Source organism: Silene latifolia, chromosome 1 (genome assembly GCF_048544455.1).
Source record: "Silene latifolia isolate original U9 population chromosome 1, ASM4854445v1, whole genome shotgun sequence".
In the NCBI taxonomy this organism is placed as follows: Eukaryota; Viridiplantae; Streptophyta; class Magnoliopsida; order Caryophyllales; family Caryophyllaceae; genus Silene; species Silene latifolia.
In genome coordinates this window covers 95749455-95763432 of record NC_133526.1, presented here as the reverse complement: position 1 = coordinate 95763432, position 13978 = coordinate 95749455, and the positions used below count along the sequence as shown (strand labels likewise).

Sequence of the window (13978 nt, the reverse complement as noted above, 5' to 3'; positions counted from 1 at the left end):
GGAGAACTATGCTTGACCCACTTAAACTTGTGAATCATGGTGTCCATGTCAATGAGATGGCCTCCTTTAACCGCCACATAAGTTTTGTCTTTGTTGAAATTTGGGTTAAAGTGCTTGGCCAAATAGGTAACTAGTCCTCCATTTACAATGAAAGCGGTGCCCTCTTTACCACAATCGACATTAAGCCATCGTTCAACCAAAAGTCTTAGAGCATTATATGGCTTAGTAAATTCCCTTCCTATGTTCAAGGCCGACTCAAGAAGAACAAAATCGAGCTTGGTAAGATGATTAGTGCCGTTTCTTGCTATCAAAGTATTCCCAATGACCTTATGCCACACTCTAATGCCCGGATGGTGGACTAATAGAGCACGACAATCATGAAAGAGCACAAATTTCTTTCCGGAAATTGCCTCCCAAAGAGGAGCGGGGTCATACTTTTCGGAGATCTTTGCATAATACAGGGTATCACTAAGGCCTAAAATCTTACTCAATTCACCAAAAGTGATGCGTCTATCAACATTTGCAAGACGAAACTCGATGTGGGTTTTAGTTTCCACTCTTGTGACTTTCAAGGAACTCAAAAATTCCAAGGTGAAGGAGGGGTAAGTCAATTCTTTCATGGTAAACAATTTACCCAATCCCATAGCCTCAAAGAAGGCTTTGGTTTGTTCAAGAACACCCAACTTTGTCAAGGCATCTTCACAAATAAATTTTGTAGGCATAATGGTCTTCTTAGCAAAGTGAATGAATTTCTCCCTATGAGAGTCGGAAGTGAAAATTACCTCCGGATAATTGGATAATTGCTCAATGACCGGAGTTGTTGATGTTGTAGCTTCCATAGGGGGACCTTGTTGAACCTCCAATCTTGCCTCATGGACTACCAATGCCTTTGACAATTGTTTTGCTTGAAGAGTTTGTTGCCTTTTTGAAAGTGTCTTCTTTGGGGGTGCCTTGTTACCTCCTTTAGTTCTTGCCATTGTTGATTGCACCAAAGAAAGATTGAAATCTCCAAATTTATAGTTATGCCCAAATCGATTTAAGATGAAAGAATGTTGCTTTGTATCTTAAAAATCGACTCAAAGGTTGAAGATTTTCATGTTTGAATCAATTTTTGTTGAAAAAGGAGTGATTAATTTTTGTTGTGAGGAAGTTTGGATTTGATTATGTTGAATTTGGTTGAGGAAATCTGGTTTTGTTGATGTAGAGGATGAGGGTTTTTGGGGTTTTTGGGTTTTGGGTAGTGTTTGAATGTAGAAGAAATGAAAATGAATGAGGGAAAGGGGTTTTAAGAGACCCGTTATATTTGAAAACAGCAGCAGGGGACGAGCGGATTCAGGGCTGGGACGCTCGGATTCTTCACGTTTTGCTTCAGGAAATGACGCCATAAGAAGCGTCTTTGTGCAAAGACGGGCGGATTTTTCCTTTTGAGACGAGCGGATTCCTGCACGGACGCTCGGATTCTGTTACAGGGTGTTTCTTTAAAATCCAACAGCAAAAAGACGAGCGTCTTTGCTGTAAGACGAGCGTCCAGAATCAGACGAGCGGATTCTTCACTGGGACTCTCGGATTCTGTGACAGACCATTTTTTTGGAACTCTACAGCTCTGCCAGACGGGCGTCTGGTGACATTGGATGCTCGGATTCATCAGGACGAGCGAATTCTCCCATTAGACGCTCGGATTCCTCCTTGTCCACACGGATTCAGGTCCATTCGTGGGTACTGCATAACCCGTATCATTTTCATTCTTCAATTCTCGTGTTCTTGATTGTGGGGGCACTACAAAGGCATGAATAGCCTAGGCAATTGCTATCCCCACAATAAGTCAAAGCACTACACTTCAATAAAATCATAAGTCCCTCCCTCACTTCTCTCAAAATGATGAATATCTTGATCATGGCACAAAAATATAAATCCAAAAATGACAAAAATGCAATATAAAAATTAAAATGCAAGTTAGGGAGTTAGAATATTTACAAATGGTGGTTTAGGGAGGACTCCACCAAACTCTCATCCAATGTGAGATGTCAAGGGGGCATGTTCAAGGTGTTGTTGATGTTACTCAACACCTTGAAGAAGTAGTCGAAAGCTTGTTCATTGTCATGATAAAGATCCTCAATAGACCTTTGCACTTGTTGTTCTCCATGATGGTCTTGGTCCATAGCATTACCAATATAGGGATTGAATATCCCTTCGAACTCATCATCCCAAAGACCGCAAACTTCATCTACTTGATCATTAAAAATTTCTTGAGTTGATAGAGACAACTCTCCTTCTTTCTTGTTTTGGCCAATGAGGCCATCCTCTTCATTGTTGGATTTGGGTGAGCTTTTCAAGCTCTCTTTGTTGCTATTCCCTTGCTCTTTGAATGGAGCATCATCAATTTTCTTTTTTCATTGGAATTCCGACTTCTTCCTATCATCCTTCCGGCTATAGTGATCAACCATAAAGCATGGTTCATGCAAACGGGGAGCTCTCATGGTCTTATCAAGATTGAAAGTTATGGTCTCATCTCCCACTTCTAGAGTAAGCTCCCCGTGCTTCACATCTATCACCGCACCCACGGTGTGCAAGAAAGGTCTACCGAGGATGATCGGAATATTGGAGTCTTCTTCCATGTCAACGATGACAAAGTCCACCGGGATGAAGAATTTGCCAATTCTCACGGGAACATCTTCCCATATCCCTAATGGTGTCTTCGTCGATCTATCGGCCATTTGGAGTGTGATGTTGGTACATTTAAGTTCTCCCATCCCTAGCCTTTTACTAACCGAATACGGCATAACACTCACGCTTGCTCCTAGATCACACAAAGCCTTGTTGATCGTGGTGTCGCCAATGGTACACGGTATTGAGAAGCTTCCCGGGTCTTTAAGTTTCGGAGGTGAACTCCCTTGAAGGATTGCACTACTCACCTTAGTGAAGGCGATAGTTTCAAACTTCCGGATCGACTTATTTTTCGTAAGGATGTCCTTCATGTACTTTGCATAGGCCGGCACGTGATTGATTAATTCCGTGAAAGGAATTGAGACTTCCAAGTTCTTGACAATTTCCATGAATTTCCCAAGTTGGTCATCAAATTTGGGCTTAGCTTGACGACTTGGAAAAGGAAGTCTAATCACAATGGGCTTCTTTTCTTTGGCCTTTTCTTCACTTTTCTTTGAAACTTTTTCTTTTGTTGCTTCATTTTCCTTAGAGTTTTGCACAACTCCTTCTTTGTCACTAGCTTCCACAACTTCATCCTCAGCTTGCTTCTTTGGTGTTTCATATCTTGTACCACTCCTCAAGTGGATGGCACTAACCGTTTCATGTCTTGGGGGATTACCTTGAGGTGGTAATTGCCCCTTTTGTCTTTGAGAGTTTGAAGATGCTAGTTGGGTCATTTGAGTTTCCAACATTTTTGTGTGGGCTAGGATGTTGTTGATGGTGATATCTTTTGCTTGACTATCTTTTTGCATTTGAGTGAAAAATTATTGTTAATTCTTTTGCATTTGGAGGACCGCTTTTTGAACATCAAAACCTTGGTCACTTTGTTGATTGTATAGAGTTTGATTTTGGTAACCTTGGTTTTGGTTGTAAAAGGGTCTTTGATTTTGGTTTCTCATTGGAGGTGAGGTGTATGTTGGTTCAGGGTTTTGAACATTTTGGCTTTTGTATGAGAGATTTGGATGAAACTTGGTGTTTTCATTGTAATAATTGGAATAAGGGGTACCACTTTTGTATGCTTGAAAAGCATTCACTTGTTCATTTGTTCCCCTACATTCACTTTGGTCATGTCCCAAAGTTCCACAATTCTCACATATCCCACTTGGGATTGATGAAGATGCCACCATGGCATTAACATGTTGCTTTGGTGATTTTGAGGCTTCTTCAAGTTTAGCCATAGCCTTTTCAAACTTCAAATTCATGGTATCGATATGAGCACTAAGTTGAGCACCCAATTGAGTAATAGAGTCCACTTCATGCTTTCCTCCTCTAGTAGCCTTGCGAGGTCTACTATATTGTGAATTATGGACCGCCATTTCCTCAATCTTGTTCCAAGTTTGATTATCGTCAACTTCCGTGAACATACCATTTGATCCCAGGTTGAGAATGTTTCTTGAGTCTTCATAAAGACCGTTCCAAAATTGTTGAACCAAGAACCACTCGCTAAGTCCATGATGAGGACATGAGCGACAAGTTCCTTTAAATCGCTCCCAAGCTTCATACAAAGATTCTTCGTCCCTTTGCTTAAAACCCGTAATTTGAGCTCTTAGCATGTTTGTCTTTTCCGGAGGGTAGAATTTTTTGTAGAAAGCTAGAGCCAACTTTTTCCAAGAGTCAATTCCAAGAGTAGCCTTATCAAGGCTCTTCAACCATTGTTTCGCGGTGCCGATTAGAGAAAAAGGAAATAAGACCCCTCGAATTTGGTCTTGAGTTACTCCGGTTTGTGAAATCGCATCACAATAGTCACAAAATGCCTCCATGTGAGAGTGAGGGTCTTCACTAGGCATCCCCCCCCAAATTGGCTTCTTTCGACTAATTGGATAAATGCGAATTTAGCAATGAAATTTCCGGTTAAGTGTTGTGGTGTGGGAGTACCATTGGGTAGGTTCTCCTCGGTTGGTACGGGATGTGATGAAAATTTAGGCATTGTGGGTTGATTTTGTGGTGGATTTTGTGTTGGGTTCTCCTCACCTTCTCTTGCAAAAGGGTTGATGAACTCAATAGTATTTGGTTGGATATCTACAACCACACTAATACCTCTCAAAGTATTTCTAGCAAGTCTTCTATTGGTGGTCAAAGTCCTTTAAATTTCGTGATCAATGGGTAACAAGTTACCTTGTGATCTTCTAGACATGCAAAATATCAAACAACTTGAAAACAATTAGAACAAATCTTGAGGAGTTTTACTTCCCCAAGGCAAAGAAAGACACAACTAATAACAATCTAAGAAAATCAAATCAAGTTAACACCGTCCCCGGCAACGGCGCCATTTTTGGTCGCGCTCTCTTGGAGCTTAGTTTTCGGTTACTTGTCGTTAGGAGCACCTTGACCAAAACAATATTTATAGCTTCACAAAAAACTCTACCATTAGTAAAGAGGCAAGTAAAGGTCGGATCCCAAGGGACGGGTATTGATGTAGGATTTTCGATTACAAGTAGCGGTGTCTAGGGGTGTCACGATTTAGGGTTGAGATGAGAAGATCACTAAACTAAATAGAAATAAAAGTAAACAAGCAAAATGATTAAAATGAGATGTAAACAATTGATTAAAAGCACTAGGGTGTCATGGGGTCATAGGGGATTCATGGGAATTGATCGTACAAACATATTCTCAAATTATGAGCAAGCAATTATTGTTGTGATGGATCGAATTGGTTTATATCTTACAATCCTAGGAAGGTTTGGGTCCCGGAGCCGAATCGATTAGATTGTACAACACCTACAAGTCGACGTAATCCTCCCTACTCAACTATATGCATGGTCTAATGAGACTCGGGTTGGTTTATGTCTTACAAGTGTCATTGAAAAGGTAAGTGATGGGTAAAAAATGCAAGGATTCATAGGCTTACATTTCTTTTTTTTTCTTTTTTTTTTGGTGAAAGGTAAAAATTCCATTAAGCACAAACAGCTATTACAAGCTACAATTTACAAACAAACTGTTTAAATATCCCAACGGATATAACCATTACATTTGAAGACTATTAAACCATACTCTATCTCTAATATCCATAGCCATTTCAGTTTTAGCCTTCAACCATACATTCATCTCCCTGATTAGCTTCTTGAACACTAATTCAGGTCGAAGAATGCATCCCTTAACTCTAGCTTTGTTCCTCTACATCCAAATTTGATAAAAGGTAGATTGCAAAAAAGCCAACAACACTCTTTTTTTAGTCTTTGAAGCTGAGCACTGCCCAATCCACATGATAAGATTGGTATTAGGCAGCACCAATCCACACTTCTGGGCAAACAACTCCAGAAGCCTTCTGCTATACTCACATTCCTGAAATAAGTGATCCACAGTTTCATAAGCATTAGAGCACAACACACAAAGATCATCACTCACAATGCCCAGACGAAAAAGTTTTCCCTTCAGTTGCAAGGCATTCATTTGAATCAACCATCCAACGAATTGATGCTTGGGAATGCACCAATTATTCCATATATGGTTAGCCCACACCATACTCTGGAATTTATTTCTCAGCAACTCATACCCTTGACTGACAGAGTAACCCTTAGTACCAAGAATCCATTGTCCATTAGAGTAACCAGATACCAACATATCCCTTACTCTACAGACATTCTTCCACCCCCAACTAATGTCACCACTGGGAGTATAATCAGTCCAATTACTACCCTTTAAATAAATTTGATTGACCCATCTCACCCACAACCTGTTAGGGCAACAGTAGATCCACCAAACCAACTTTCCAAATGTAGCATAATTCCAGGCTAGGCTATCTCTGATACCTAAACCCCCTTCATGCTTAGGAGAACAAACCTTTTCCCAACTGACTAAAGGAACTCTTATATAATCAGCACTACCATCCACAAGTAGTTTCTGCAAATAGCATTAACTTTGTTCAGAACTCTTTTTGGGATCACAAAGATATTAACCCAATAGCTATATAAGGCTGTAAGCACAGGGTTAACCAGGAGCAATCTTCCAGCATATGAAAGTTTTCTTGAACCAAAACTCCTAATTCTTGCTATCAGTTTCTCCACTAGAATATTGCAATCACATTTCTTCATCCTCCCACAAGTAATAGGAACTCCCAAATATCTGAAAGGGAGCTGGCCTTCAGTAAACCCAGCTACCTGGAGGATATCAAGTTTTACCCATTGCTGAACCCCATTAAAGTATGCATTGGTCTTACTTGGATTCATCATCAGCCCAGATGCATAAGAAAAGGTAGCCTAAGATCTAAGAAGAACCATAATAGAATCAGTGTCCCCCTTACTGAATAGAAGAAGGTCATCAGCAAACATTAGGTGGGACAACATCAGCTTGCTGCAAAGGGGATGATGCTTAAAAGGCATACTAGTGGTTGTATACTGCAAAACTCTACTTAGGTATTCCATAGCAATAGTAGAGAGGAGAGGGGATAAGGGATCCCCCTGCCTTAACCCTTTACCACCCTTGAAGTGCCCAAATACTTCACCATTCAAAACCAGAGAATAGGAAGCTGTCTCCACACATTCCATAATCATACTAATAAACTGTAGAGGCAAATTCAGAGCAAGCATCATCTGCTTGAGGAACTACCAACTGATAGAATCATAAGCTTTTTTAGGTCCACCTTAAGCATAAATCTTGGAGAGGCAGCTTTCCTGTTGTAACATCTTACAATGTCCTGACAAACTAAAATATTCTCAACTATACTCCTTCCCTGAATAAATCCCCCCTGATTATCACTAATGATAGAGGGCAAAACTTTGGCAAGTCTGTTACACAGCAGCTTGCCATTAAGAAAGAAATCATGAACAGCCTTACAGACAAGGTCACCCACCACTTCCCAAGCATCCTTAAAAAACGCACTTGAGTACCCATCAGGACCTGCAGCTTTGTGAGAAGGGATTGAGAACATGACCTGTTTGATTTCAGCATTAGTAACAGGTTGCAGTAGAAGGCCATGATGTTCTGAAGAGCAAACCCTTCCCATTTGGACAGTAGCCAGTGAGACATCACTGGTACTAAAAGCTGTTCCCAACAGATCCCTATAGAAATCCAAGAAGGCATTCTGAATCTGGGTAGTTTCTTCACACAGATGTCCTTTGACATCCTCAATTCTGAGAACTTTATTTTGAGCATTCCTACTTTTAATCAGGCTATGAAAGTACTTAGTATTATGATCACCTTGCTCTAACCACACAGCTTTAGATTTTTGTGTCAAGAATTCATAAGCAGCCTGGTCAAGAAACCTGAGAGCACTAGCAGCTGCCATTTCTTGTTGGATAAGATCAGCATTGAGTGGATCATCCCTCAACTTGCCCTGAAGATATTCCAGAGTCATTCTAGCTCTGGTAGCATTGTCCACCACATCATCAAAATCCAACTTATTCAAATTCTTCAAAGGCATCTTAAGATCTTTTAGCTTTTTAGTGAGCTTGAACATGTTGGTCCCATACCTATCATTGTCCCAAACAGTCTTCACACAAGGCAGGAACTCCACAGATTTACTCCACATATTATAATACTTAAAATGCCTTCTCTTCTGAGGACCCATATTCATATTCTGAACCACACATGGGCAGTGATCAAAATTTCCTTCACAATAGAAGTGAGCATACACATTAGGCTTCTGGATCACCCACCCCTGATTGACCAACACTCTATCCAGACGACTATACATCCTAGTAGCCATATCCTGTTTATTATTCCAAGTGTACAGGGACCCACTTGCTGGACAATCAGACACTTCACATTCATCAATGCAATTCTTAAAATCATCCATTTCTTCATTAGTACAAGTTCCACCTAATCTTTCAGCAGGTACTAAGACAGTATTAAAGTCCCCACAGATCACCCAAGACCCATGGATACTCCTTTTGAATCCACATAATTTATCCCATAATAACTTCCTCTCTTTCACATCATTAAAAGCATACACCATGGTAAGATGAAACTGATCTCCAGTACCCAAATCAATAACCTCCATATGAATGAATTGTGCATTGTACTCCAGAAAAAGAACTTGAAATATAGAGGGATTCCATAAAATCCAGATTCTACCTCCTCTATGAAACTGTGTATTAGTTGACACACACCAAGCATTACACAGATTATTTCTTACAGCATTTAGAGACAAAGGTTTGACCTTTGTCTCAAGGAGACCAAACAGACCAATCTTGTGATGATGAAGAAACCATTTGATAGTATTTTGCTTAGACTGGCTGTTTAGGCCCCTAATGTTCAGGAAACCCCAGTTATGCATTACTTCCCGAAGGAAGTAATACACTACCACTTATCCCAATGCCTTCTTTTGGGGTCACATTATTAATAGAATCCATAAATGTATGAGAGCCAAACTTCATAGAACTTAGTCCAGCCTCTACCACTTCTTGCCTACTGAGCCTAATTATGTTCCTAGCAGGGGTAGATACCATGTGGTACTTCCCATTTTTCTCCCAGGTAACAGCAAATTGGTTAGGTCTTTCAATAGGGGTGGCAACAATCTCAGGGTCAGGAGTATTAGGACTAGCAGTGGGTTCTACTATAACAGAGTTAGTCACAGTAACCTGAACAGTAGATTTACCAGCTTGCTTTGGCCTCCATTGCTGCTTCACAACCTGCTTCGTTGCCACAGGCTTCACTCCAGGCTTTCCTTTTCGACAATTGGAACCATCATGACCTATACCCTTACAATTAGTACAGGCAACGGGTTTCCACTCAAATTCCACCTTCAATTGAACAATTTGTCCTTCTTCATCCAGAAACTTAACAGACTCCGGGATTGGTTTGCCAAAAGGTACATCAATCATAACCCTAGCAAATCCCAACCGGGTTTTCTCTTTAGTAGCTTCATCACAACGCACAAAATTCCCCATTAAGCCCGCAATTTTGGGGAGAGATTTACCCCAAAACTTGAGATGCAACTTATGCATTCTTACCCACACAAGAACATCCTTAACATCATCCTTCACCAATTCAACCTCCTCACTCCATGGCCTCACAATAAGAGGCTTGTTGTCGAAGAGGAAGTGTCCTTGTTGAAGAATCTGCGCCTTAGCTGTCGTTGTCCAGAATCGAACCATAAACACACCATTAGGACAGAATGAGATTTTATCCATTGGGAACTTCGACCAGAGACGTTTAAGAAACCCTTCCAAGACATCCACTGGTGGATTAGCACCCAACATGAAACCATAAACAGCGTTCTTCCAATATTCCAACTCATCCTTCACGTCCTCCTTCTCAATCTGCATCAAACCTTCAGGCTCTTCAGGAATGCTAACCAAGGGACTCTTTCCTTTCCTTCTGCGCCCTTGCACCATCCATTTAGAAGAATTTTCAGGTTCAAGTGAATCCAAATATTATGGAGCAATCCCAACAATCTGATTAACATTCGCTGTTTTCTGCACCTGATCGGCCTCAGGACCGCCAATAACAATCGCCGCAGCCGGAACGGGAACGTTCTGAACAGGATTCTTATTTGAATTAGAGACTAGAGGGGGAAATTGGGTTTGATCATTACAATTGATCGACATTTTTTGGGTTTTTTAATTAGGGTTTATCGATTTTTGATTTAGGATTTAGCGTTTGTATTTCTTTTTCTTTTCTTTTTCTCTCTCTATCTCTACATCTCTACACGTAACTGGTACTTTTAGGCTTGCATTTCATCAAACATAACATGTGCATAAGTTGAGATCACAACAAGCAAGCAAATAAACTATGAAAACATATTAATTTAAGCATGAATCATCCCCCATGTTGGTTTCCCCTAATTACCCATTAACCCTAGTTAAGGAAACTACTCACTCATTATCAAGTTTAACATGTTAACAAGGTTGCCAATCACATTAACAAAGCAAAACATGATGAATAAATTAAGATGATTAACAATAATTAAAAAAGGGATTAAGAGAGTTATACCTACGAATGATTCCAATAATAAAGCAAAGAATAATAGAAGTACTTGATGAATGATTGGAAGGTTGTCAATCTCCCAATAATAACCCAAATAATCTTCAATTACCCAAAATAAAAGATGAAGAAAATATAAATTAAGGAAATGAGATTTGTATTCATATTTGATTAGAAGTTGATTACAAGATTAAAGAGAGATTAGAATGATATAAACTACACTAAAGATTGATAATAAGAACATGCTTATCTAATTAGACTAATGGGGTATTTATAGTGGGGATTAGGTGCACAAATTAGGGTTTACTAAGGGCTTAAATGACGATTAAGTCCTCGAGGAATCGCTCCTCTCTGAGGAGATGCCGGTCTTTCTTTTTGCCGGTCTTTCATAAATATGCGCATCTTTCATGGAGGGAAGAAAAGGTCGTGTGGGCCTGTAAGAGAATCCGGGCGTCCAAGGTGTCGGGACGGGCATATTTCTGTGTCTCTGGACGGGCGGATTGATAGGCTGGACGAGCGGATTGTGGCGTAGTTGGACGGGCGTCTCTCTGGCAAAGACGCTCGGATCTTTGGAGTCCTGGACGGGCGTCTTGCCTGGTTAGACAGGCGGATTGGGTTCCAGCCTTTTTTTCTTCTTTTCTTCTTCCAATAATCCTCCGGGAATTAGTCGGGGATGCAAGGATTTCTTCATCATTGCCCATCTACTATAATATGTACAAAGGCCTTCTAGTATTGTCTTCTCTTTGATGCTCGGTCATTGAATTCAATCAATTTAGCTCTATTTTGCCATGGAAATGCTAGGTTGGCACTCCTCTCCTACCAAGGAAACAAAACCTCAAAGAATATGCAAAACAAAGGACTAAAGATAGTAAATGACCCAAATATGCACTAAAAAGCATAGGAACGAGGCTAATTCGGGGACTAAATATGCTCAAATAATGGTCACATCAGATTTCGAAAAAAAAAACATTTCAAAACTTTTCAAAAGTACCTGGAGTGTTTAATGCACGACGACGGAATCGCAATGACACTAACTAGAGTCAAAACCGACACCGGACTAAAAACCGACTCAAAATTCAAATCCCGACTCCAACAACGAGTCAAACCGAGTCAAACACAAAAAACAAACTTCTCAAAACTTCCATGTTAAGTATACCCGCGAAAACCTAGGATAGAACAAATCATGATTTCAATTGCGTGATAGTGACAAGACAGCTCGAAGACCCGCGAAATGGCTCGCGCCTCTTCGAGTAGCCCATGCGGCCACGTCGCTCAAAACGCACACAACTACCCATTTTTATATAAATACCCCTCAAATGCCACCACTTGAAGGTACGCGAGTGTCCGTGTAACACCCCCATACTCCAAGTGCCTTACCAGGACCACTCAGGTATGAAGATATTACCATCTCGGTTACCCAAGGCAATGATAATCAAATAAACAATGAAGAAACAACGTTTAAATATAAATACTTAGTGAATAGTTACAATTCTCATAACCAAACCAAAAGTGTAATACATGTTCTCAAATTGACTGTTTTAACTGAAATGTAAACAAACTAAAAAACTACAGCGGAAGACTCCTATCATCATGTCGTGGCCATCCCAGCTATCCCAGTACTCATCTCATACCTGCTCAATATCTGCTCACCATCCCCGAATGGATCACCGCAGTTTACAAAACAACACCGGGGGTCAAGTACTAATCACACAACTCAATATATATTAACAATAAGATAAAAGCAGACGACTTAATCACAAACACACACTGATTACACCAATCGCAATCATCTCAATCATTGATCGTCCCCTTTGGACCCATTACCCGCCCGATGGGGGACCGCATGCCGTACCCACCAAATCCCCGCTCCACATAGTGAGCGATAACCCTGTCCATTAATGTGCACATCCCTTCTGTGGCGGGTTCCACAGAAGGCGAAACTAGGGCGTGAAGCCACTCCCGCAAGTGACCCCACTCAGCCGAGGACACGCCTCGAGAACCACAGACAACAATCACAATCACAATCACAATCAGAATCACAATCATGACCGTCACAATATAATTACTATATCAAACAATCAATCTCAACACATCAACCAACATCCCATTATGGGACTAATACTGAGTAGGAAATCCTACCTGGAAAGCACACTGTTAGACGGTCTCTACTGCTGTATCAAAAAGCCTCCTCTATGAAACCTCCTCCTATCATACAACACATAAATGCTACCCAATTACATACTACTCAAAAACCCCCAAATCCTTATATTAGAGTTTAACCAAATCAAAGGAAAGACAATAAAAAGGGTACATAGATCTTACCCTTGACGCAAGGAACTCAACGGTATAACCAACGACGAGAACTGACCTTCCAAACTCCGGGTATTGCTAATAATGCGATTAGGATGAAGAACTTGCTTGCTTTCTCTCTTAAACAGTAATTTAGGTTTTGCAAAAGTGATTTAGAATAATGACGACAAAGCTTATATACCTTAATCGCATAATTAACAAAACCCGAGAAAACTCCCCTCAGAAATCGGCTACTCTATCGAGTACCCGAGGTACTCGATCGAGTGCCCCCTTACTCGATCGAGTACCCTAGTTACTCGATCGAGTACCCAACAGGTCAGAAACTTTTCTAAAACGCAACTTACCATTACTCGACAGAGTAAGGTCTACTCGATAGAGTACCCCAAGACTTATAAATACGGAGTATTACAGTCTTCCCTCCTTAAAAGGAACTTCGTCCCCGAAGTTCAAACCACTACTAAACAAAGGTACTCCCATAACATTCCCGACTCAACAACCAAAACAAAATTCAACATAAAACATGTTACTAACCCAACTCATCCCGACAAACATACCGACACAACATACAAAAGGGGAATAAAACTCTTAAAAACTGTTCGCGATCATCTCCTACCCCCCTAAACGAACAAGGTTACGTCCCCGTAACCATACATACCTGATCAAAAAGGAAAGGGTAACGCTCTTTCATAGCCTCCTCTGGCTCCAATGTAGCTTCCTCGGTCTCGTGGTTAGACCAAAGGATCTTGAGCAGAACTGTCTCACCACTCCTAGTCTTTCTAACCTTTCGGTCTAGAATCTGCTTAGGCACCTCAAGATATGATAAGGACTCATCTAGCTCTAAGCTCTCTGCCTCTAACACATGTGACGGGTCACTCACATACTTCCGCAGCTCCGATACATGAAACACATTATGCACTCTCTCTAACGCAGCTGGTAAAGCCAGACGATATGCAACTTCCCCAACTCGCTTTAAGATCTCATAAGGCCCGATAAACTTCTGACTTAGCTTGCCTTTCTTCCCAAATCTCATAACCCCACGCATAGGAGACACTTTCAAAAGAACCTTGTCCCCAACTTGAAACTCTATGTCTCGACGATGTAG

At 40.7% G+C, this 13978-nt stretch overlaps 1 protein-coding gene and 1 non-coding gene across 2 annotated transcripts; one reads left to right on the top strand and one right to left on the bottom strand.

Annotated features, from left to right (window-relative positions):
* Positions 1-4149: 4149 nt before the first annotated feature.
* On the top strand, positions 4150-4256 carry LOC141618810 (small nucleolar RNA R71). Its single transcript, XR_012531504.1, has one exon. It is a non-coding gene; the product is annotated as a small nucleolar RNA R71 (small nucleolar RNA).
* A 1411-nt stretch (positions 4257-5667) lies between these two features.
* On the bottom strand, positions 5668-7232 carry LOC141651290 (uncharacterized). The gene is made up of 4 exons (XM_074459011.1): positions 6918-7232; positions 6636-6800; positions 5932-6543; positions 5668-5817 (listed from the first exon to the last, which is right to left on the bottom strand). Exons 1-4 carry the CDS (start codon positions 7230-7232, stop codon positions 5668-5670), a joined length of 1242 nt encoding a protein of 413 aa, XP_074315112.1.
* Positions 7233-13978: the final 6746 nt, after the last annotated feature.